We start from the raw sequence: 22200 nt of genomic DNA, 5'->3' as shown, positions 1-22200 counted from the left end.
ACATTTAGGTTGGAAAGGACCTTTAAGGTCATCGACTCCAACCGTTAACCTAACATTGCCAAGTCCACCACTAAACCATGTGCATAAGTGCCACATCTACATGTCTTTTAAATACCTCCAGGGATGGTGACTCAACCACTTCCCTGGGCATCCTGTTCCAATGCTTGACAACCCTTTTGGTGAAGAAATTTGTCCTAATATCCAGTCTAAACATCCCCTGGCACAACTTGAGGCCGTTTCTTCTTATCCTATCATTTGTTACTTGGGAGAAGAAACTGTTATTTGCCTCACTACAGCCTCCTTTCAGGTAGTTGTAGAGAGCGATAAGGTCTCCCCTCAGCCTCCTTTTCTCCAGGCTAAACAGCCCCAGTTCCCTCAGACACTCCTCATAAGACTTGTGCTCCAGACCCTTCGCCAGCTTCATTGCCCTTCTGTGGACACGCTCCAGCACCTCCATGTCTTTCCTGTAGTGCGGGGCCCAAAACTGAACACAGTATTTGAGATGCAGTCTCACCAGTGCCGAGTACAGGGGGACAATCCCTTCCCTTGTCCTGCTGGCCACACTGTAATCTGATTATCTTTCTGTAATATCATTACTAAATGTTACATTTTGATACCCTGCTGTAATTAGAGTTATTATATGTCTCATAATGTTGTCTGATGATAATTACAATCACTTTACATTGACATGTACAGGTCATGCCCTTCCTTTGGGAGCTGGCGCCTTGCAATGGTTGTGGCTGCCACACTCCTGAGGTGTCCTCTGGTTAAACCGAAGTCTGGCATTTTGCAGAGTTAAGACATCCTGTTTTCACCTTACAATAGGGTTTGGGTCTGGGCAATCAAAAAGGAACAGCGGAGAGAAAAAAAGTATTTGACAGGTGTTAGCCATTACCTCCTTGGCAAGCAGAAAGAGGGGTGCAAAATGACTTATAACTTGGAAAACAAATTCTAATAGTTTGTTAAGTACTTCCTTTGAAGTAAGTTATGAATGTGCATGAAATTAGGGTGGTGTCTAGACACTGAAATCTCAGAACTACATTTTCATGAACACGCAGAGACACACAGATCTGCCAGCTGCTTCTTTCCTTATCTCATTGAGATAACGCAGAAATCTCTGTTTTATTATTGGACAGTTTACCTTTCACTATGATTGACCTCAATATTGCTTTCAGCAGCTCCTGTTGAAACGTTAGTGATGGCTGATTGCACAGAACAATATTGCCACCTCCCTTCCTTGGCACAGACAGTGACTTTGTGTCTTTCAAAATCCAAACTGAATGGGCAGCAGTATCTGGGAAGAAGCTGCTTTATGATAATTTCTACAGAAAACACCGGGAGGAAAACACGTGAAAGATTCAAGAAACGCTAGCGGACCTCTGAAAATGTCTTATCAGCCAGAGGTCCAGTACGTGGATTGGAGAGATGCCTACTGCCTTTCTTCTACTATGCTCCCAAAATGCTATATGAAAGAAAAAAATCTGTGGAGTTATCAGTATGGGCACCACTAACATGTTAATGAATTGTTGCGATTGACTTGTCTTTTTTCACTGAGGATTTATATATATACTATGGATGTTGATCATGTGATTTATTTTAAATTAGCAAACAAATCAAAACACACAGATGTTCCACTGTATGAGTTCATGTTAACTTCGGTACAGATGTTCCCGTTGACACGGGCCTTCATTTATATTTAATTCTTTTTGAGCAAAGACTAACTTTAACCTCAAATATATACAAAAAAAGCATCATACAAACAGTTAAGATATATGGTTCAGGTAATTTTATTCTTAGCTATATCCACTCTTCCTTTTCCCAGCAATTCAACCATGTTTTGAAATTTATTTCTGGTTTCCTTTTTTCATGCCAAATGCTACCATTTTTTTTGGAATGCATGTTTTCTGTCACGTTCATTCAGGTAATATTGCTAATGCTGGGAACAAGAATCCAGAAGGTTCATCTTTCCATGGAGAGTATTAAAATACCATGTGCCCTGGGTTGCCATATGGAAATTTTTGAAAAATGTTCCATGGTTTCTGTTCCTTCCATTCACACAGAAATATGTCTGCTATTGAATTGACAGGAATTCTCAAGAAAATGCAAGTCCTAAGCAGAATGTTCCTTCTGGCTTCAGGAAGAATCATGAAGGTAAGGGGTCAGAGTAAGATCTTTTATATATGCTATGTTTTTCCTATTTGTACTACTTCTGATAACATGTATGATTTAGATTACATTGTTTTGCATTCCAGGGGGAAGGTCTTAGCTTACTACATATAAAAGACCAGTTTCTTCCTTATCCGTGTAAGTTGTTCTGCTGGGCCCATGAGCAGTGTTCACGAGCCTAAAGAAAAGGTCTCACACTGAAAAGAATAAAAAGACACTGTATTTTTTATAATGAACAATGAGAGTTTCTTCTCCTATAGGATTGCGAATCAGGCTTAGAGCAGAAAATTATTAATTGTTTCTGTTTATCTTTCAGCATTGCATTATTCCAGTAAGACTAAGGAAAGACAATGCAGTTATGGTAAGTCAAGGTCTTTCTAGACCACTAAGGAGGAAGAAGAGTGATTACTTGGACAAATTTCTTGGGTTTTTCTGCATAACCTTTCAGTGAATGGAGTGCCTGGGGGCTGTTATGTAAAAAAAAAAAAAAGGATTTTTAAGTAGCAACAATGTTTATGAATCACTCAATAATTGGGCTATTATGTTAAATAAGCCTCAAGCACAAAGTTAAACATTGCTATGCATGCATATTAATATGAGTATTCCAGCACTCATTGATCCCTTGCAGCGCTTCAGTAGACTTTTGCCCCTTATTTCCAAGAACTTTAGCATACATTTGTTCTTGTGGAATAACCTTTAAACTTGTATGGAGTTTAATCAGCCTTGTACAAGGCCAGACTTCAGCTCAATGCTGGTGTTTTAAGTAGCTTCTTAAGAGATGAAGAGTTTTTCTAAGATATCTGCTTGTATGAATATTTAAAGTAAATTTAAAGATATGTAAAGGTTTAAAGTATATTTGGTTTTGGTGGGAGCAATGCTTTCTGCTGCCTTCCTCATTGACACATTATCTGAGGGGTCGCTTTATAAATGTGAAACAATTGCTCTGTGGTGGAAAGGCATTTCTACCCATTGAGCCTCATTTCACCTCTTACTGATCTCATGGTCCCTCCAGGAACTCCTCTGTGTCAGTCAGAGATCAGAAGTGATCCTGGCTTGGCTGACTGGCATCACTATTCCGATTGAGTGATATTTGATTTTGAAAATAGCTCAATTAATTTTATTTTGAATTATTCCTCATTTTTAAGCTAGTCGTGAGACAGTCTTTCTAGGTAAGGCATACAGGATCTGGAGAGCTGTTTATACTCATCTGTAGGATTTTTTTAAATACCTTCTGTGTGTCAACTTATAAGCCTCTACTCCCCTACAAATCTAGCCCAAATTCTGCTCTTCCACTGGAATAACTTCTTTATATTTTAATCCATGCAAGAGAGTGCTGAAATTGCCCTGGTTTGTTTCTCAAGGCAGATATTTTGAGGTAGAAAAGGCCCACATAGAACTGCTTGCATCCTTTATGACCCTTTTAAGCCATGTTTTAAGCCACAAGATTTTTCAGATATTATATTAAAAGAGTTTCCTGGCTGGAGTGTTTTCTGAAGTACCTAGTTTTAAACACATACAAGAGATTATATGTGGAAAGCAAGTTTTGAATATGTAATTATACTGTAAATCTAAGTCCAATAGGTTGGATTAAAATATTTGTCATAAGTGGGTTGCCAGCAAATAATTATTCTCATGAGTCATTTGGCAAACACTACAAAATAAAGGATACATTTGAGCAAATAGGATTTGGTTGCAGAGATTTCATACACAGGGAAGGAGCTGGAATTTGTTGATTTAGGAATTTTAATAAAACATTCTTCCAGCTGTACTGCAAATGACCCCATGGGTCTAGATATCTCCATGTGACTTGTTCTTATGAACAGTAAGAGTATGTCTAACTTATTTTGATTTTTATTGGCAATTACACATGTACATAAACCCTGTACACGGGCTGGTACCTAAGTAGGTTATGAATTTTGGCCTAACTCTTCTTTAAGTTTCAGTTAAGTAACTGGAGACAGGATCTCCCAGACCTAATCCTTGCATTTTCAAAGGCTTACTCAGACTTTGAATTTTGTGACTCTGACTAGAGTCATTGGGCACTGAATGATTAAAATCCCTTCAGGGTCTAAAAATGTCTCTCAAGTGCCAATACAAACTCCATTAAGACCTTGTAGCAGGATTATCAGTCTCAGAGTGACCAGGCATTAAAAATCTTGCCACTGTACATGTTATCAATCTGCCAGAAGTTGCATGTTAGTTAAAAATGTTCATACATTTCACAGTTTTTTCTTTGATGCCTTCTTGGAACAGATAAAGATACCCTATCTCATATCAGGCAGATCTTCACCAGTCCACAGCTGGACTTGAATCCTCAGTTTAACCCAAAGATCAAAGAATACTACGCAGAAGTCCCGTTCGACATGGTGACAGTGAAGATAGGAGCAGAACCGTCTAACTGTCAATGCCGAGTACACCTTGATGAGAAGAAAGGGCCAAGGTATGAGTGAAAAAATATGAGATAAAAACTACAAGTGTCCTTAACTTTGGAAATATGTCAGAATATTACAGAATTGTTTTATGTTTCCAAAAGCACAGAATGCCTATATATTAGTCACAGGAAAGACAGAGAGAGTTCCAACACTCAGAAATTTGTATTTATTTGTCAGCGTCCTGAAAGCAATGGTAATATGTTCTCAAGCCATAATTAACCCTAGCTTTACAGAGTGCACAGTTGCTAGCATCTCCCCCAGCTTCTCCAGTCACTGACAGCATCAAAGCTGGGTGGGAACAGAACATCGTTACACTGCACACAGTAGACAGCAAAGAATTTGAGCTTTCGTATCCAGGCCTTGATTCTGCACCGTGGCCTAAGCTAATGTCGCGCTGGGCTTGGTCCCTCAGCCAGCAGTCTGCTTACATGGGTCAGAGTAGAGCAGCTGCAAACAAACAAAGAAATAAATTCAAGTTTACTCATTCAGAATGATCCATATTAGTCAGAATTATGTTATAAGGGATTGTCATAAAATCATAGAATCACTTAGGTTGGAAAAGGCCCTTAAGATCATGGAGTCCAACCGTTAACCTAACACTGCCAAGCCCACCACTAAACCTCATCCCTAAGCACCACATCTACATGTCTTTTACATACCTCCAGGGATGGTGACTCCACCACTTCCCTGGGCATCCTGTTCCACTGCTTGACAACCCTTTTGGTGAAGAAATTTTTCCTAATATCCAATCTAAACATCCCCTGGCACAACTTGAGGCCATTTCCTCTTGTCCTATCACTTCATACTTGGGAGAAGAGACTGGCACCCACCTCACTACAGCCTCCTTTCAGGTAGTTGTAGAGAGCGATAAGGTCTCCCCTCAGCCTCCTTTTCTCCAGGCTAAACAGCCCCAGTTCCCTCAGACACTCCTCATAAGACTTGTGCTCTAGACTCTTCACCAGCTTTGTTGCCCTTCTCTGGACACACTCCAGCACCTCCATGTCTTTCCTGTAGTGCGGGGCCCAAAACTGAACACAGTATTTGAGGTGCAGTCTCACCAGTGCTGAGTACAGGGGGATGATCACTTCCCTGCTCCTGCTGGCCACACTATTGCTGATGCAGGCCAGGATGCCGTTGGCCTTCTTGGCCACCTGGGCACACTGCTGGCTCATATTCAGCCGGCTGTCAACCAACACCCCCAGGTCCTTTTCTGCCGGGCAGCTTTCCAGCCACTCTTCCCCAAGCCTGTAGCGTTGCATGGGGTTGTTGTGACCCAAGTTGCAGGACCCAGCGCTGAGCCTTGTTGAACCTCATACAGTTGGCCTCAGCCCATCAATCTAGCCTGTCCAGATCCCTCTGTAGAGCCTACCCTCAAGCAGATCAACATTCCTGCTTGATCCCCTCATCCAGATCATTGATAAAGAGCTTAAACAAAACTGACCCCAATACTGAGCCCTGGGGAACACCACTTGTGACTGGCTGCCAAATGGATTTAACTCCATTCACCAACACTCTTTGGGCCTGGCCATCCAGCCATTTTTTTACCCAGCAAAGCACATGCCCATCCAAGTCATAAGCAGCTAGTTTCTCCAGAAGAATGCTGTGGGAAATGGTGTCAAAGGCTTTACTAAAGCCTAGGTAGACAACATCTACAGCCTTTCCCTCATCCACTAAGTGGGTTGTCTTGTTATCAGCAAAAGTCCCAGCTTATCTGATCTTACAGAGAAGCATAAAGCTGGAGGATAAGGGAGAGAGCAAAGTCATCACTAAACATCAGGTTTGAGCATTGACCCACAATCATTCATGATGTTTGATTACTACTATGATCCCTGGCACAGTTTTGGCTTTCCCAACCAGCTCTCTCACAGACAGCAGCATGTGCCAGGGACAATCCCAATAGGCATTTTGGGTATGACCTGGTTTTGGATGTTGGGAGGGACAAAAAGTGTTTATTTATCTGGGTCACGTACCTCAGAACCAGAGAACCGGACTATTTACATACTGGCCATTAGTGAGTGGATAAAAGGGAGAGCAGGGACAATGATTTGCTTGGGAGGAAGGATCCTCAACCATTACAGAGCTAGCTTTTCTTCATGGCATGAAGCGCCTATGAAACACACCATCTTTTGACTGACTGTGAAGCAGATGCTCTGACCTAGAATGTCTGCTAATAACCAGACAGTCTGTACAGTTGTTACTGATCTAATGGCTAATATGCTTCCTATATTTTCAATAAGAAATTAGTCTTGATTTATCATTTCAAAAGAAGCTCCCATAAAATTCTTCCACCCAACTTTTTAATGTTTTAATGTTAAGCACCTTGGCAGTCAACATGGATACATGCAAAAAACTTAAGAGATTTCTTCCTTGTAAAAGAAAAAAAGAATAGCAATATGTCCTTTACACTGAAAAGAAAAAGCCCTGGATGTGCAGGTTGTGTGTCTTTCAACATTTCTCATTTCCCAGCCAAGGGAAGAAGAGCACAGTCCGGCTTTGCTCATCTGTCACTCTGAGCACTTTGTCTGGGACTCCATCACATTTGGCTAGTGGATGATTTCAGCAGCTAGCTGACAGCTCTGATCTTGTTTGTCTCCCTGCTGACTTCTCCGTGAACTTGGACCTGCCAGGAATTATTGTCCCTAGTGGCTTCATTCACAGATTTCATTTCAGAATCTTTGCCACTGCCACTGAAGCAGTTTTCACTAAGTTTCACTATTCAGTATTTTGTCTTCCTGAAAGAATTGTAAATCTTATTTTACCCTGTTTTTTATTTAAAATCATATATATTTTGTAAGAGAAAGAAAATGTTAGAAGCCTCAAGGAGCGAGTAAGGTTTAGCTGCCATAGATAAAGCAGCATAAGTCTTTGTTGCTTTCGCATTTATTCCCCTGCTTTCCTGTTTTGCCTTGCAGCATTGCTAACTACCCCCTTGGCCTTGGATTGAACAAAGTAATCATTCTCGTAACAGATGATTCACAGCCCAGCCCTCAGCTTGTGAGCAGCTACAAAATCACAATTTATCGAGAGGACCGCCCTAGTCTGCCTTTGTTTGATGACTATATGATATGTGGGTTTGTGCAGGTATTGTCTCTATATTCTTTTGCTATACAAATTAATAGTGAATTTAACTGTTTTTTGTTCATCCAGTGCTATAAATTAGGATACATGGGCCAAAGCTGGTGTAGAGTCAGTTTTGGTGAGGTTAGAGTCTGAGTTCTAAATGCTATAATTGTATGAAATACAGCATTGCACAATGTTTTGGATATAAAAAGTAAGTCTAGCGTAAGTACGTGTTACAGTTATCATGTATTTGAGAGCTCCAGGTTAATTAATCCTTACTTTGGTCAGCCAAAACTTTACCCATCAGAGAGCTGTTGTTTGCTTGTGAGAAGACAGTCCCTCTGTATCACGCAGTGGACAGACTGCAGTTTTCATGCATGAAAATCCTTTTACCAGGAAAGCTATTTATGGTGACGGTCTGTTTATCAGTGTTCGAGACAAACGCTGCTAGATAATTTATGAATGAAAAGTGTTTATTCTAGAAGACCAACAAACACAATGGAAAAAACCCACTGATGATTCCAAGGAAAGGGGTGATTGTCACTTACATCATATTTATCCAAATATAAGTTTGGGAATGCAAATAAATTACTCCTAACAAATAACAATCCTTAGGAAGCAGTGGGTCTCTTGAAGGAAAAGAAGGTAAGAGTCTGTCTGACAGGGCTAAAAAGGGGCTGGGGAAGGGGAGCTTGGACTGAATTAGACACAAAATTGGAAGAAAGATAATGAAAGAAAGGAACAGTAAAGCTTTCAGTTAGTGAAACTGTGGCAATAATCATCGTAAGATAGAAAACCTGGGACACAGGCTGAAGCAGAACTGTTTGGATTCCAAAGTTAGAGGGCTAAACATTGGTGCTTGATATGGTGGGCAAAGATAAGCCAGTCGATTCAAAGAGGGAGGTGACATGGTAAATCATAATCAAGGGCAGTGCTTTTGTCTGTGGGATTTTAGGCAGATTAAAAGGTTTGGTAGGTTCATTCTAAATATTAGAGCATCCAGGAGGAATATATTTCATCACAATTCTACAACCAGAAAGCAGGATTTTCAAAACCATAGTGTTGAAACTGTCATCCATGTTCATGTCAAATGTCTAATCCTATCTTTATTTCTCTTCTTTATGCAGATCTTTATATATCAAAATATCCTTTTCACAAAACCTGTTTCCCTTTTCCGGTTTCTTTCTATATACTGCAGAAGAGGGTGGGAGAAGTCAGGCCATTTTATGTGATGGGACAGATCAAGAGGGATGTTTTTTTTCTTGTGGAAAAATGAGCACTGGGGCTTAAAACAGGAACTGAAGAGATTATAAATGTTGATAGCAAATTGTATGTTGACAATAATTATCTCAATCTGCAAATCAGAACTGTCAGAGAAAATGTATGCAGTAGTCATAGCCTACTGACTGCTATCTGAATACCTGATTATGGTGCTGTCTGGCCCTTTACCTATTCTTTGTCTCTTCTTTTACACTTATCTTACAAGCTCAAAAGGTCAAGGACCATCTTCTTGCTCTTTGTACTGGCTCAGCACTAGATCTAGTAGTTGCTACAAGTAAAACAAATATGAATAAACACATATAATACCTAAGATTTCAGTTCAGTTGTACAGTGATTTGCCTGACACCTTAGATGTGAATTAGTATGAAAAGGAGAGCAACAATAGGTTGAGCTGGAGTTACATTACTAGGAGAACACAATGGCTGGAAAGATGTGAGGAAAGCTCCTCTAGTTGCCCAATTTGGGGCACGTATCTGGGTGTAGGAACAGGAATTCAACCTCATACACATCCTCCCACACTAGAGTTTACACTGTTAATGTTTAATGATAGCATTTATGAGACTGAGTATGAATCTTTGAAGCACTGTGAAGGCAAAGAGATCTAGAATGATAAAAATGAAAAGTGTTTTAGAAGTTTCTTTTGATTGAGCTTGGTTTTCTGCTCATCTGTGAATAACTGCTCTCTAATTAATATAATTGTTCAGAGCTAGGGAGGACTTCAGGAGTTCAGAATAAAAATGAGATGAAAAGCATTCTTGTGGTGTCTAATGAGGGCTGTGAAGATACAGTGTGAGATTCTAAAACAACATTTTAAAAAAATATGTTAAAGGCAAACTTACCAGAGAGTGCATTTAAAAAACAGTTTGGAGCTGGAGATAGAAATGGCATTCTAAAACACTCAAAAGCCTGCATTTTTTTCCCTTTTCCTTATTTGCTAGAACAGAATTTATTGCCTTTTGCTTAGAGTGATGTTTTTTATCAATACAAAACTCAGGTCTTAAATAGCATCATTACATTCTGCTTTTCATACCAGAGAACATTATGCGCTCTTGCAGAGTGGGTTAATACACCCTGATCAATGGCATGAATGCTTGTTCTCTTAGTAACAAGACACCTGTTTTAGGAGCAAAAGGATAAATACAGCGTGAACTGATGGAGTCTCCTTTGGACACTTGACTAGGCACAACTGGGATCACACATGGGGAGAGAAAGGTCACTGACAGTGGTGTGGTCTTTCTCACAGAAGGCTTCAGTTAAAATTCTAATCCAGCAACTTTTTTTCCTGACTTTCTTTTATGTTTAATCCCATGAGGATATTCGGGTTTCACTGCAAGATGATACTATAAGGAAGGTTACAATAGAAAGACAGAGTGCGGGATGTTGTTTCCAGTCTTCTAACAATTCTCATGCTGTTGAATAATCCTGGATTAATTTCAAGGCTATTGAGTTAAGAAGTGTGTGGTTCCAAGCCTTGCAGCCCCTAAAAGGGGAAAAAAATATTGTCCTTTCTACTTTTTGATAGCAGCTATAATATCCTCATTAAAACCAAATTAGTAGGGGATAAACTGTGGCATCACCACAGCACCTTCAGCAGCTTTGGTTGCCTTTCATTGTGTGTTCTGCATTCTGACAGTATTGCTTGGACTGCAAATGGAGAGGTTATTGGTTTGTGCTTTAACTTACTTTTGTGCAACTGTCGACAATATTCAAATTAAGTGTACTTGAGTGAAGTTGTGCCATTTCATTATCACCTGTGAAGCTGTGATACCAAGATAGGCAGAATACAAAGCAAGCAGCAAAACTCAGTGAGCTTTTGAGACAGGGGGTATCAGCATTACCCTCAAGTGAAAGATCCCAGACTATGTACACACTGTCATAAAGGACAAAATATTTTATTCATTCTTGCACTGCCCATTATCCTTAAAATGCAAATAGATTTATCTATGCCTCACTTGAAATGTGTGGATGCTACCTCTTTGATTGTTAATCTCTGAGTAGTCACAGTCATGGAAAGTAACTGGTGATGTGCTTAGGGAACCTTGTTTGACACCGTGAACTTTTGTACCTATAGTGTCCTGCTGCCACAAGTTTGGGGGGGTTTGTTTGGTTATTTTTATTTATTTATTATTTTAGTAATACACAGTTATTTATTTGGGTTTGCTTTTGCATTGTGAGTAAGGCATAGCTAATATTATATTTTATAGCCACAGTGTGTATCATTCTCTTTGTCTGTGCATTTGCACAAAACATGAAAAAGTACTTTCCAGAATCAGTGCAATGCAATGGGCTGTTGCTCTGGCTGTTCTACAGCTTTCTCAGGTCTGAGAGGATGGACTTACAGGAGAACAGCTTTAAAACCTTTCCTCATTTTTATAGAACACCTTATTCTTAAGTACTATTTTCTCTTGTCTTTTTATAAAACCTTTTATCATATTCATTTCCTAGAGTCCAGATAGCATAAGAAATCCAACAGAGCTGATAATGAGATACTGGTATAGCATTGCTGACAGTGTGACACCAAATGGCTGCAATGCAGCTGGCAACAAGGTGCCAGCAACAAGATGTTGATTTCTCTTTCTGTCTACTAAACTTCCATTGATGAAAAAGCAATTAAGACCTAGGCCTAATATAATAACTATATTTAACTTTACTGTAGTCTTTGAGGGGTAGAGATGAGAAAACCCTTTAGAAAGGAAGAAACCTTTTAAAAAAATCAAAGTAATTACATTTTTTTGTTATGCAAGATATGACAATACTTGTATTTTTTTCAGCTCAAGTTATAAATTTCCCATGGAAAATAAAATGCTTTTACTTCATTTTAAACTGTGTGCTATTACAGTTACAATGCCTTTCATACCAGACAGTACAAGTAAAAACTGTCAGTTATAGAAACATGAATTAATTCTTTGCCTACTGCTTTCATGCAAAGATTTTGAAGAACCTTGCAAATATTAAATAATGTCCATAAAATAGAAAGAAAGAAAAAAAGCTTAGGAGGGAAACAAAGAACTTGTCCTGTAGTAGGACAGGCTTGAAGCACATTAGTGCCTTCTGTATTTCTCGTTAGCTCTGTTAGAGTCAGTGTGACCCCCATTACAAACCACCCGTCTCTTCTGTCCTTAGGACATTGCAGATGCCATGTGCAGACTCTTAGGTTTTGCAGTGCTTGTTGTAGTAGCAGCTAACCTTCTTTGCAGTTCTGGGTTTGAGTGTCTTGCTTGAAAACACACAGAAAGTGCACTTCTGGAACTGAATGTACAGCCTAATTATATCAGCAACCAGACTGTATCTATCTTATTTGCAAAGTTAGCTTACTTCCCTTTCAGAGAATAAAAGAATATCAATTATAGGAGCAATCATGCATCGCATTCTTTAGTCTTCTCAGATCTAGAGCTGGTGAGAATTTTTTTCAGTGGCTTTGAATTTTTCAGAAGACAACAAAAAATGCCCAAAACTAAAAAACATAATAGTTTGAGTCCATTTTTTTTTCTCTTTCTGTTTTTTTAAAGCTTTCTGATTATGGAAAAAAGAATAAAAGCATATGCTTTCTTCAAAAGACAGTGTTTTGATTCAAAGAGGGTTATTTGATTAAAATAGATTAAAATTCAAAATTTATATTGGCATAACTGTTAAATTAGAGATTTTAGCTATTGTGCAGTCCAGAATGCTAACTCTGTTTTCCAGGAGGGCCTGGTTGGGACAAGCAAAAAGCCCACTCATTATTAGATCTGAAATACTCAAACCTATACTCTAAATTTTCTTCAGAAACACTGGTGAGAGCATAGTATGACAGCCATTTTTTCCAGGAGCAATGCCAACTTAAGCATCCTTTTCCCTGCCTGCAGCTACTCATGAACCAGATGGGAGAACTCTTTTTTTTAAATGGACTAGTTTCTAGGATAAGGTTCCCAGTCTCTCTATGTGAACACAAGGGAAGGGGTAGGTGCAGGAACAGGAATAAGCAGCTGAGCACAGAAGAGTGGTAATGGATGCTGCTTAAGGCAGCTTTTACTTTCTTCATGAAAGAAATTCACATCGAGATTGGGTTTAAAGCTCTTGCGAGTGAATAGTTACAGCTGTGTAGAAAAAAACAGAGACCTGGTTTTAAATGAGCAGGAGCTTCATGTTCAGCAAGTGTAGAAATGATTTATTGGTGAAAACACACAAAACACTAGAAGTACATTTGCATTGCTATTAATCTATTAAATAAAGCGTAAATTGTTTGGGGTTTTATGTGCCTGCAACCCACTCCCTGAGAAAGACAAAGCAGTCTTCACATAACCTTGAGGAGCAAATAGGTAGCAAACTGAATACATTGTTAAATTGGAGGCATTTCAGATGAAAGCCACAAAATGATTGGAGAGCTACTACAGAGAGACTGCTGTAGAAAGAAAGGTGAGGGTTTATATCTTGAACTGCTGTATGTCAACATGGTTCAATTAATTTCAGGGGAGCAATTCCAAATTGCCGTAATGGAGTACCTGTCCTGACAGAAACATATGGCTAAATTCTCTTCCATTATATATGCCAGGTAATGTTAGTGAATCAGTTCACTTGCATAAAACTGCTGAAATTGTTAGTAATTTTCCTAAATATTCATGGTCAAACAACAGCTCAGGAAAACATAAAAACTATTTGAAGGGATTTTAAAGTATTTAAAGATCAAGGGACCTTTAATCACCATTCACTGTAAGTATAAAGTGAACAGGCACCTAAATCTAATAACACAACTTGGTGCTTCTAAAAAGTATATTTGTGAAGATACAGAAGGTAGAGGTGTAAATAATAAATACGCTGAGCTAATTTGCAAGTAGAGGGTTAATTTCTGTGTGTATGTCAGAACAAAATGTTTTGTAGAGTCAGCATATTCTGGCTTTGTCAACATCTATACCATTGGTGAGAGAAGGCTTGCCATGTTTTCTTAATTATAACAAAGACTTTTGTGATGATTTAAAGCATTGCTTTGTAGATGAGTCAGAGGAACAATTAACCATTGTGATGGATCTTCTTTACTTTTGTGCTGTTCTGTGCTGAACTCTTTTTGGCTCTCAGTATCAGAGATGTGGCTGTTAGGCCAGTATCTTGGTCAGCCAGTATCTGCTGCTTTAAGGAAAGGTCTCAAAAGCTCAGCAGAGCATAGATCTGTCCTGTGGGGGAATTAATGTAACATTCTGGGTTTTCTCTAGAAATCAAACACTCACTTTTTTCACCTACACGGTTGACTTCATACGTAGTCTGCACTATCATATGGGTTCTCATAATCACTGTTCACTGTCAGACATCTTCTGGGCTCTGAACAGGCCATAGAGAGAAAATGGGCACAACTAGGGCATGAGGTGGAAAGAACGAGCAAACGAATGAGTTTGGCTGTGCTTCTACTTAGGCGTTTCTTTCCCTAAGCATGGAATAAAAATTTGCTTTACAGTTTTATCCTGTATCTCCAGTAGGCTGTGCCTTACTAGGACCATCATCATACTCTCCAGCATTTTGGGGATGCCACATTGCAGAGCCCAAACTTTGAGGCTCAAGTCCATCTTTGGTCCAGCTGCCTGGAGAATAGCATATAGTCTTCCAGTTTACTGCATTTTACTTACACACCTGATTTTATATTAGTTATGCTTAGTCTTCTCTATATAGCTAAGTTTCCTGTTTAACATGTGATGCAAGATTAATACCAGATACCCTCCAGGAAGCATCTCCGGAATTATCAGGCAGAGACTGAAAAGAGCGGATGTTTCCATGCAGCAGCTACATTTGTCATTATTATGATGCATTGTACACTGGAAATGGTGTGTTACAGAGATCACTGACAGATAACTTGCCACCAGCGCTTTGAGACAATCCATGTGAATGCTGATTCAGTGATTCAACAATTTTAAGCCAATAATGACTGAGATGACACCAATGAACTAATTTTGTTTATGATCATTAGCCAGAGGAAGTATTAGGTTGCTATAATAATTAGCCCGTAAAGAGACAGAATTTTTTAGGCAGCTTTCAGCCTTCCTTTTTCCTATGCTCCCTTTCCTCGGGCAGCACTCTTGCAGTTAAGGACTTCTTAAATCAGGAGTGATATCACTCTTCATTACCACTGAATTTATTGACACCAGTTAGTGTTGTTTATAGCACCTCCTACCTCAGCAATGGAAAATGTAGTATCTCCTCCCCTTCCTTTCCCTCATCTGCGTGTTTGCATTTAGCACAGTCTTACTAGGAACATCCCACCATCCTAGACACTCAGTTAGGTTATTTTGCTATTATGCTGCCATAGAAAAATGTCATTAGTATATCATTATGTGAGGAACAAAACCATAAAAGATAAACCTCAACAACCTGACAGAGCAATTCCATTCGTTTGTTGATGATGTTCTCCCCCTTCATACAATTACTGATGTCGTCCCATGGGTGAGCATGACACGTTAAAGATACAGAAGATGAAGATCTGCCTGGGAACTAGCCAAGCAGAAACTCATAATTGCATGACTAAAAATGTTAAATTACGACCCGTATGATTGCAACTGGTGAACAAGATCTCACCAGTGCTGGTGGGGTACATGATTGGACATTTCAGCCTGACAGATGCCTCTTAATACCTGCTCCGTAGGGTCCTGCAGGATGGGGAGATGCTGAGACAGATACAGTGCTGCGAATGCAGATCCTGTAGATACAGTGCTATCTCTGAGCCCATCAAAGACTGCTAGTACAGACTGGACTAGACCCAGTTTTTCTGATTCCTTGCCTTTAACCACAGGACTGAAATGTCTTTTTAAATAATAGCAGTAAACCATTGTGGGTGGCTGTGAAAGGAGACAGACCACAGTAAACGCTGGGTAGGCAATTCAGCTCCTGAGAGAACACTGTTCTCTGGAAAAGCTTATCAGAAAAGCTGTTTTTATATAATTCTTGTTACCTATGGGGGTTTTGTTTGCTCTAGTTATCAGGCAATCATCCCACATATTTAGAATAGATTTTTGCTTATGATCCTTTTTTGCTCTTATTTTGGATGATTTCAATATAAAACAGGCCCAGTAACACCACTGGAATCAATTCCATTTTGCTAAAGAACTGGTAGCCGTAACTTCTGCAGAAGACTCCAGGTAGCACAGACTTTTTTGTGCTTATTCTTGTTTCCTCTCCCTGCCCTCCACAATGATTTCCTCCATGCATTTCTACACTGTAGCCCAGCTTGGGCAGGAGAGGTACAGCTTGATGGACTGATGGTTAGAGCCCTTTAGGGAAAAGAGGGAGCCACATGCTTGAACCGCCTCAGCCTGAGGCCAGCCTAGAGGCTGAGTGCCTGGGGGGATCCTGCCCCAGCCTAACTAACCACAGAAAAGTTGCTTCCTTCTGGCAGCCCCTGCCTACAGGAGGGCACCGCTGGAGCCAGACACTGGGCAGGTAGAGGCAACTCCTGGCATGCGGCCCTGAGCCGGCTGCTCTTGAGAGGTACCCTGTGTACTGTGCTAATGATATCACCTCGGCAAGGCACCTGAGATCTCTGGAGAGGAAGAGATGATGTACTTGGGGACTCTAAGTTACCCTCTAACAGCTGTTGGTTTTCCTTGATTCGCAGGGAACCTAGCTTAGCCATCTCAATCACCATGGTGGGCCAAGCTTTTGCTTTCAGGCTTTGCATTGCCTACATTAACTGTGCTAAATTAGGGAGTCAGAGTGTAGCCCATAATTTTTCCATGCTTCCATTTCTAACTGCAATATCAGGATATAAGAATTAACTCCCCAGTAAAGTGTAAAGCCTTACAGGTCTTTGGATGAGCTGTGTAAGTATAAGAACTGCAAAGTACGAGTTGTCCTTCATGAGCTCCAGGAAGTGCAATGACATGTTTAAAAGTACAATAATAGAAGGGGGTGGGGAGGAGGAAAAGGTCATCCAAAGTTTCTGAAGCCTTACTGAAATATTTAGCTTATGTTTTGGGTAAATAGCTGTGTCAGTGTTTGCATTCTATCAATACAAATATGAATTCTAATTCATGGAGAGAAAGTTCATTAATTAGAACTAAATTGCACTGTATGACAGCACACAAAGTGTTATAACCATGATCAGACTGCCAGTTTATAAGTTGCAGACAAATCAGTGCATGCATATGGGCAAAGTATTTGCAAAATGTATGTTGTGCATGCATCTGGGTTTTGGGGTTTTTGTGGGGTTTTTTTTTTTATAAATGGTCATTGCAGTTTGTACTGGAGCAAAAGTTATTTTGTAAGGTTAAATTTCAGTAGCTTTGTGTGACACAGCAGGGCTCAGTGGTGCCTCAGTTACATTTTTTTGTGAATGGTGGCATTTGTTAAATTGCAGACGTGACAGTAGAGTGCTGTGGAGCTACATGTGTTGGCTGTGAGTAAGCTGATGCAAGTAGAGGGAACAAACAAGGTGCCACTGCTGCATGGCACCCAGGCCAGTCCAGCTCCATGTTAATGTGGTGGCATGGTTTCTGGTACCTGAGCTTATTCTGTCTGCAAGACCTTCTGTCATGATAATAGACATATCATGAGAGGTGCATGGTAAAACCGTCTAGAGCCAAGTTGAGGCACAGAAAAGTTGCATGTTGCTTCATGCACAGTTGTGCAAGTATGCCTCAGCTCTTCCAGTTCTGAGACTCTCCAAGCAGACTGTCATTTGGATCTAGTAACAGCTTCTGTACCCGTTTCTGTGATGTGTATAATAGTAAAAGAAGAGAAAAATATCCTTAATCCAAGCCCCTTGAACACGGAAAACACTCCCATTGGCTTCAATGTACTTTGGATCAGACCTAACTAAACTTATTTTGCTGCCTTGTGGGGTCAAAAAAAGAGTCTGCAGGAAAGAAAGTATGCCTACTATCACATCTCCAGAAATAATAGCTGTGCTTTGATCATCTCAGCTTTTGATGCTAGCGGAAATTATTGGTTACATTTTGCCATTAGAAAGCCGTAATGTGAAGTAGAGGGTACAGGTTGTTATGAAGATGATATAAGGGGAAGACTAATGAGTCATAGTAATGACTCCATAACTCTTCATAGTAATTTGTTCAGTTTTTTAATGATAATGTTATAATTCTGATTTGGTAAAATAAAAGCAAAAAGGGTAGTTCTGCAAGTCAGCCATATGGTACAACAGAACAATGGAGATTGAAGTGATTTATTGCTGCACTGTGTAAAGGCTACCACCTCTTCTGGCTATATGCTCACAATGCATATTTGAAATTCAGATCATTTTCCCTGTGCATTAGGTTGGTAAAGGGGATGTGACATGACTGAAATTCTGCTGTGGATTTCATGATCTGGCATAGAGGTTTGACCATTTTTATTTTCATTGGAAGAGCCAAGGATGCTGTGGCACCAAGAGTGGGTAACTTAGGCTGCCACACAAAAGTCGGGAAATGGGATAAGCCCACATCTTAGTGAGTACTTGAAACAAAACTGAGACCTGAAGGTTTTATAACAATATGGAGCAGTCCTTGTATTCTGCGTCTGTACCAGATAAAGTGGAAAATTTGGTCACCCTTGTTTAGAAGCTTGAGAAATGGTGTGCTTCGTGGATAGGAAAATTATAGAACTATTTAGCCTAATTCATGTCTCTCTGTAACATCAATCAGAAGTAGTTGTACCTAAGTCACAAAGCCATTGATGTTTCATAGTTTCATTTATGAAAACTTGTGGAAAGTCAGAACCCAACTTCCTTTTCAAAGTTCAAGAGAGGCAAATTAGGAAATCAGTGTTCTTGATTATTTTACTTTGTTCCTCAGTAGTTTCTTCTTGTAGAATGTTTTTAACTGAGATCCAAAATAGAAAGTTGTTTAACTTCTTAGCTGGTTAGTCAGGTTCTTTTCTGTATAGAGTTACAAATATGTGAAACAGTTTTTACTGTTTTAAAGAATGCTGGTATTGGCCTATGTTGCACCTAAGTAAGACAGTGAAAGCTTATTGCATGGCTAATGATAGTTTAATTGGTCTGATTTTGTGTTTATTTAACAACTTGATAAAGAGCAGTAAAATGAATCATTGAGAAGTATTTACTGTGCAAGATGAACCCAACACCTAAAGGACAACAGGAAGCCAATACTCCACTGCTCCTGTTCCTTTTGGAATCAAGGTAGATATAAAACACAACCACCAATACAAAACAAAAAAAGATTCAGATTTTATACACTTTGCTTTGTAAGTACCTTCACTGAGAAAATCTGGTTCACAATACCTATCCATTGCTATTTCTGTAGCTGTAAAATTGTCTGTATCCTACAGAGAACTGTTATTCTCTTTACCTAGCCCCCTATGTTTGTGTTTCAAAGCTGAAATCCAGGGCATTCACTATTGATAGTTCCATTACTGTATTCTTTTCAGTTTTACCTCGTACACTGTTCTCAAATTCATCAGAAAATGTGAAATAGCCTGTTGAATTTTCCCCCTTGATGATACCACAATAGATGTGAAAGAAGAGCCTTCAGCATAAGACTTCCTAAGTGTTAACAGATCATGAAAATTGGCAACAACTGTTGTGCCGAGTATCATAATCTGCAAGAGGACGGCCAGCAATTCCACAGTGATGAGAAGAGAGTGCTTGGTGTTTGAGCTCTGGTCACATTTGCCTTTCAAGTCATTTGGGCCTCCATGACACACTTTGTGGGAGAAGAACGCTAATGCAGCTGCCTTTGCTAATCAGTCAGTATGACCCAGCCCCTTGGGGAGGCAGGCAAAGGCAGATACGTACTGAGACACACAATCCTTGCTGATTAACAGTGAAAGCTGGTAAAGTTACTCTCTAAGCCTGTCTGGCCCATCAGCTCCAGAAATGTAATTTAGATGATTATCTACATGCCCATTAAACCTTGTGACCCATTGCTAGTCTGTTTGAAGTTTGCCTGCTTAAACTTGCTAATAGGAAGAATAGAAGGATTAACTCAGAGGTCATGAAATAAGAGAGCAGTAAAGAAGATGACAAAAGAGCAGAGGAAAACTTCCTACTGCATGTATTTGGTGAGGAGAAAGAACTACAGTACCACGGTCATCTCAGCAGATACTGTTACTTTATGGAGCAAGTGAACCATCTGGAATTCAGGCCATTTAATACTTTTTGTGTGTGCTTTCAACTTACTTTGTTTAGCTGCACAAATAAAATGTGCTACCTGTGTGATAAATGTTGTCAAGCTAGTTGTTTACAGAACATAATGCAACATATAGAAGAGCATGCAACGACTGATGAATGATGTTTCTGATTTCGCTCAGGGCTACAGTGTGTAGATATAAACAAGGAAGCACTTAATTTAAATCAGTCACATCAGAGTAGTCGCAGTCAGGTCAGAATCAAGGCCAGCCTTGTTCCCTTTAGGGTAAGAACCTCCAGCCATTACAGGTGCTTGTGAACTTAAAGATTATCAATGAAAAGCTTATCCAGTGAATCTGTTTTTTAGTTAGTCAAATTGAAATAAATATAAACATTTATAATGCTTTGCATAAATTAGTCACAGGGTGTTGCAATAAAAATGGTGACTGGATAAAACTAAATTTGTAGAGAAAAGGTGGGATTCATTGCAGAAAACAGAATGGAATACACAAGTACCTTAGTAAGGGTGTCCCAGGGGTCTGACTAGTTACTGGAAGAAAATGAGCTTGAACTTTAAGTGGAGTCTAAAGGTCATTTACCTCCTTTTGCATATACTATCACCTTTGGAATGAATCCTTGTCCTTTTGCTAAGGACACCATCAACATTTTCAGTTGCTGAAAAACATTGGTTGGGGCATATTTCACTGCATTTCAAAGAACACAAATCCGTTTCACTAGTGCTATGTCTGGATCCTTAGGTTTTGCAGTATGAGTGTCTTTATAAAGAATTATTGTGGTCTACTTTGCAATACTTTTGGTACATTTATTTATTTATGTGATATTTGTTGATATAGTTACGATTAAATATAGTTCTGTTTCTCATTTTATTGTGTTGAATCAAGCATATTTTCCAGGTGGAGTCTCTGTACATCTCAGACTCCTTTCATTTACATGCATAACTCTGTATGAGAGAGAGAGCAATATGCTAGTGGGGACAAGGTAGAACAGTATTCAGTGCTGGGGCAATTAATTTTAGAAATTGAGACTTTTTTTTTTCAAGCTTTTTAGTGATTTTTTTTGCGGCTGATACTGGAAACTCAGATACTCTCTGTGTTGAAGCTGATGCCTGTACTTTGGAATAAAATTCCACTGTAAGCATCATACTGAAGCTGCCTTGCACCTTAATCTGGTTAAAAGTATTCAACATTAGTGTCAACCACAGCTGGGAACTTCAGTCTGAAACTGTTAGCCTTCATGTGTTGACCAGACTGGCAGTGGTTCTCACCTTGAAAAATATAGTTTCCCAAAATTTTTGGGAAGGAAACAAACTTCTATTGCTGATCCTGAGTCTTCCATTGAGTGGCATGTGCTCAGCTGCTTGCAGCCAGACTGCTTCAGAGGACAGAAGTTATTCATGTATCTCATTCCATTGGTGTTGTCTGAAAAATAAAGTAGATGCCAATATCTGCTGGGAAGCCTTGTAGAAAACAGATCAAAGGCTTCTGGAGTTTATTTAAGAAGGACCAGTTGTGAGTGGCTTAATGTCTGACCGTGGCATGAAAAGTGAAACAGCCATGACAATGAGCCACCATACACAGAAGTCCTCTGGGCTTCAGTAAAGAATTTGAGTAATATGTGGTACAGGTGGGCTGATGTCTCACCCTGTCATTCTGTTATTCCTTTGCCTCTAAATGAGCATTGCCCCCTCTGTCTAACCCTGTGAAAAAGGGGGAAATTTCTTCTCAAAGAGTGAAGAATACAGCCTTCACTTACACACATTGAAGTACCCACTGAAGATAGATTGTCTTCTCTAGGCCTTTTGGCTTAAAGGGTCTGTGAATCTGTGTAATTCACTTAACCTGTGGCCAGTATTCGGGCTAGCATTTTTACTTTGAGAATTTCTCAAAATTAATCACACCCTTCAGCGTATCCCTGTTCCGGGTGTGAGAAACTGGCTTATTTTTCATTAGAATTATCTGTTTTATTTATGCCTACCCCTCCTATGTCTTGCAGGATGCCCTGATTTATAAAATACTTGGAGACAGCTGCAACATCCCGCAGTTCTTACCAGTGATAGGTTGGAACACAAGTAGTGCCTGTGCTTTCCTATGGAACCATCACTCATGTTTTCGGGATTTCTTTTCTATTCAGTTTTGTCCCATTATTTTCTTCTTCCTTCACACATTTCCTATGTGACTATGTTTTCAGTGTGAATGGCAAGTA

The 22200-nt window shown here is 39.6% G+C and overlaps 1 protein-coding gene across 1 annotated transcript in view; it reads left to right on the top strand.

Annotated features, from left to right (window-relative positions):
- Positions 1–22200, top strand: part of CPED1 (cadherin-like and PC-esterase domain containing 1) — a 168605-nt gene that overhangs the window by 88832 nt on the left and 57573 nt on the right. The window contains exons 16-19 of the mRNA XM_010581312.1: positions 2087–2151; positions 2483–2527; positions 4420–4606; positions 7511–7679. Of these exons, the coding sequence (XP_010579614.1) occupies positions 2087–2151; positions 2483–2527; positions 4420–4606; positions 7511–7679 (466 nt within the window). The remainder of the gene's footprint in view (positions 1–2086; positions 2152–2482; positions 2528–4419; positions 4607–7510; positions 7680–22200) is intronic.

Source organism: Haliaeetus leucocephalus, unplaced genomic scaffold (genome assembly GCF_000737465.1).
Source record: "Haliaeetus leucocephalus isolate CR32 unplaced genomic scaffold, Haliaeetus_leucocephalus-4.0 Scaffold763, whole genome shotgun sequence".
Classification (NCBI taxonomy): domain Eukaryota; kingdom Metazoa; phylum Chordata; class Aves; order Accipitriformes; family Accipitridae; genus Haliaeetus; species Haliaeetus leucocephalus.
This window is presented reverse-complemented; position numbering and strand designations above follow the sequence as displayed.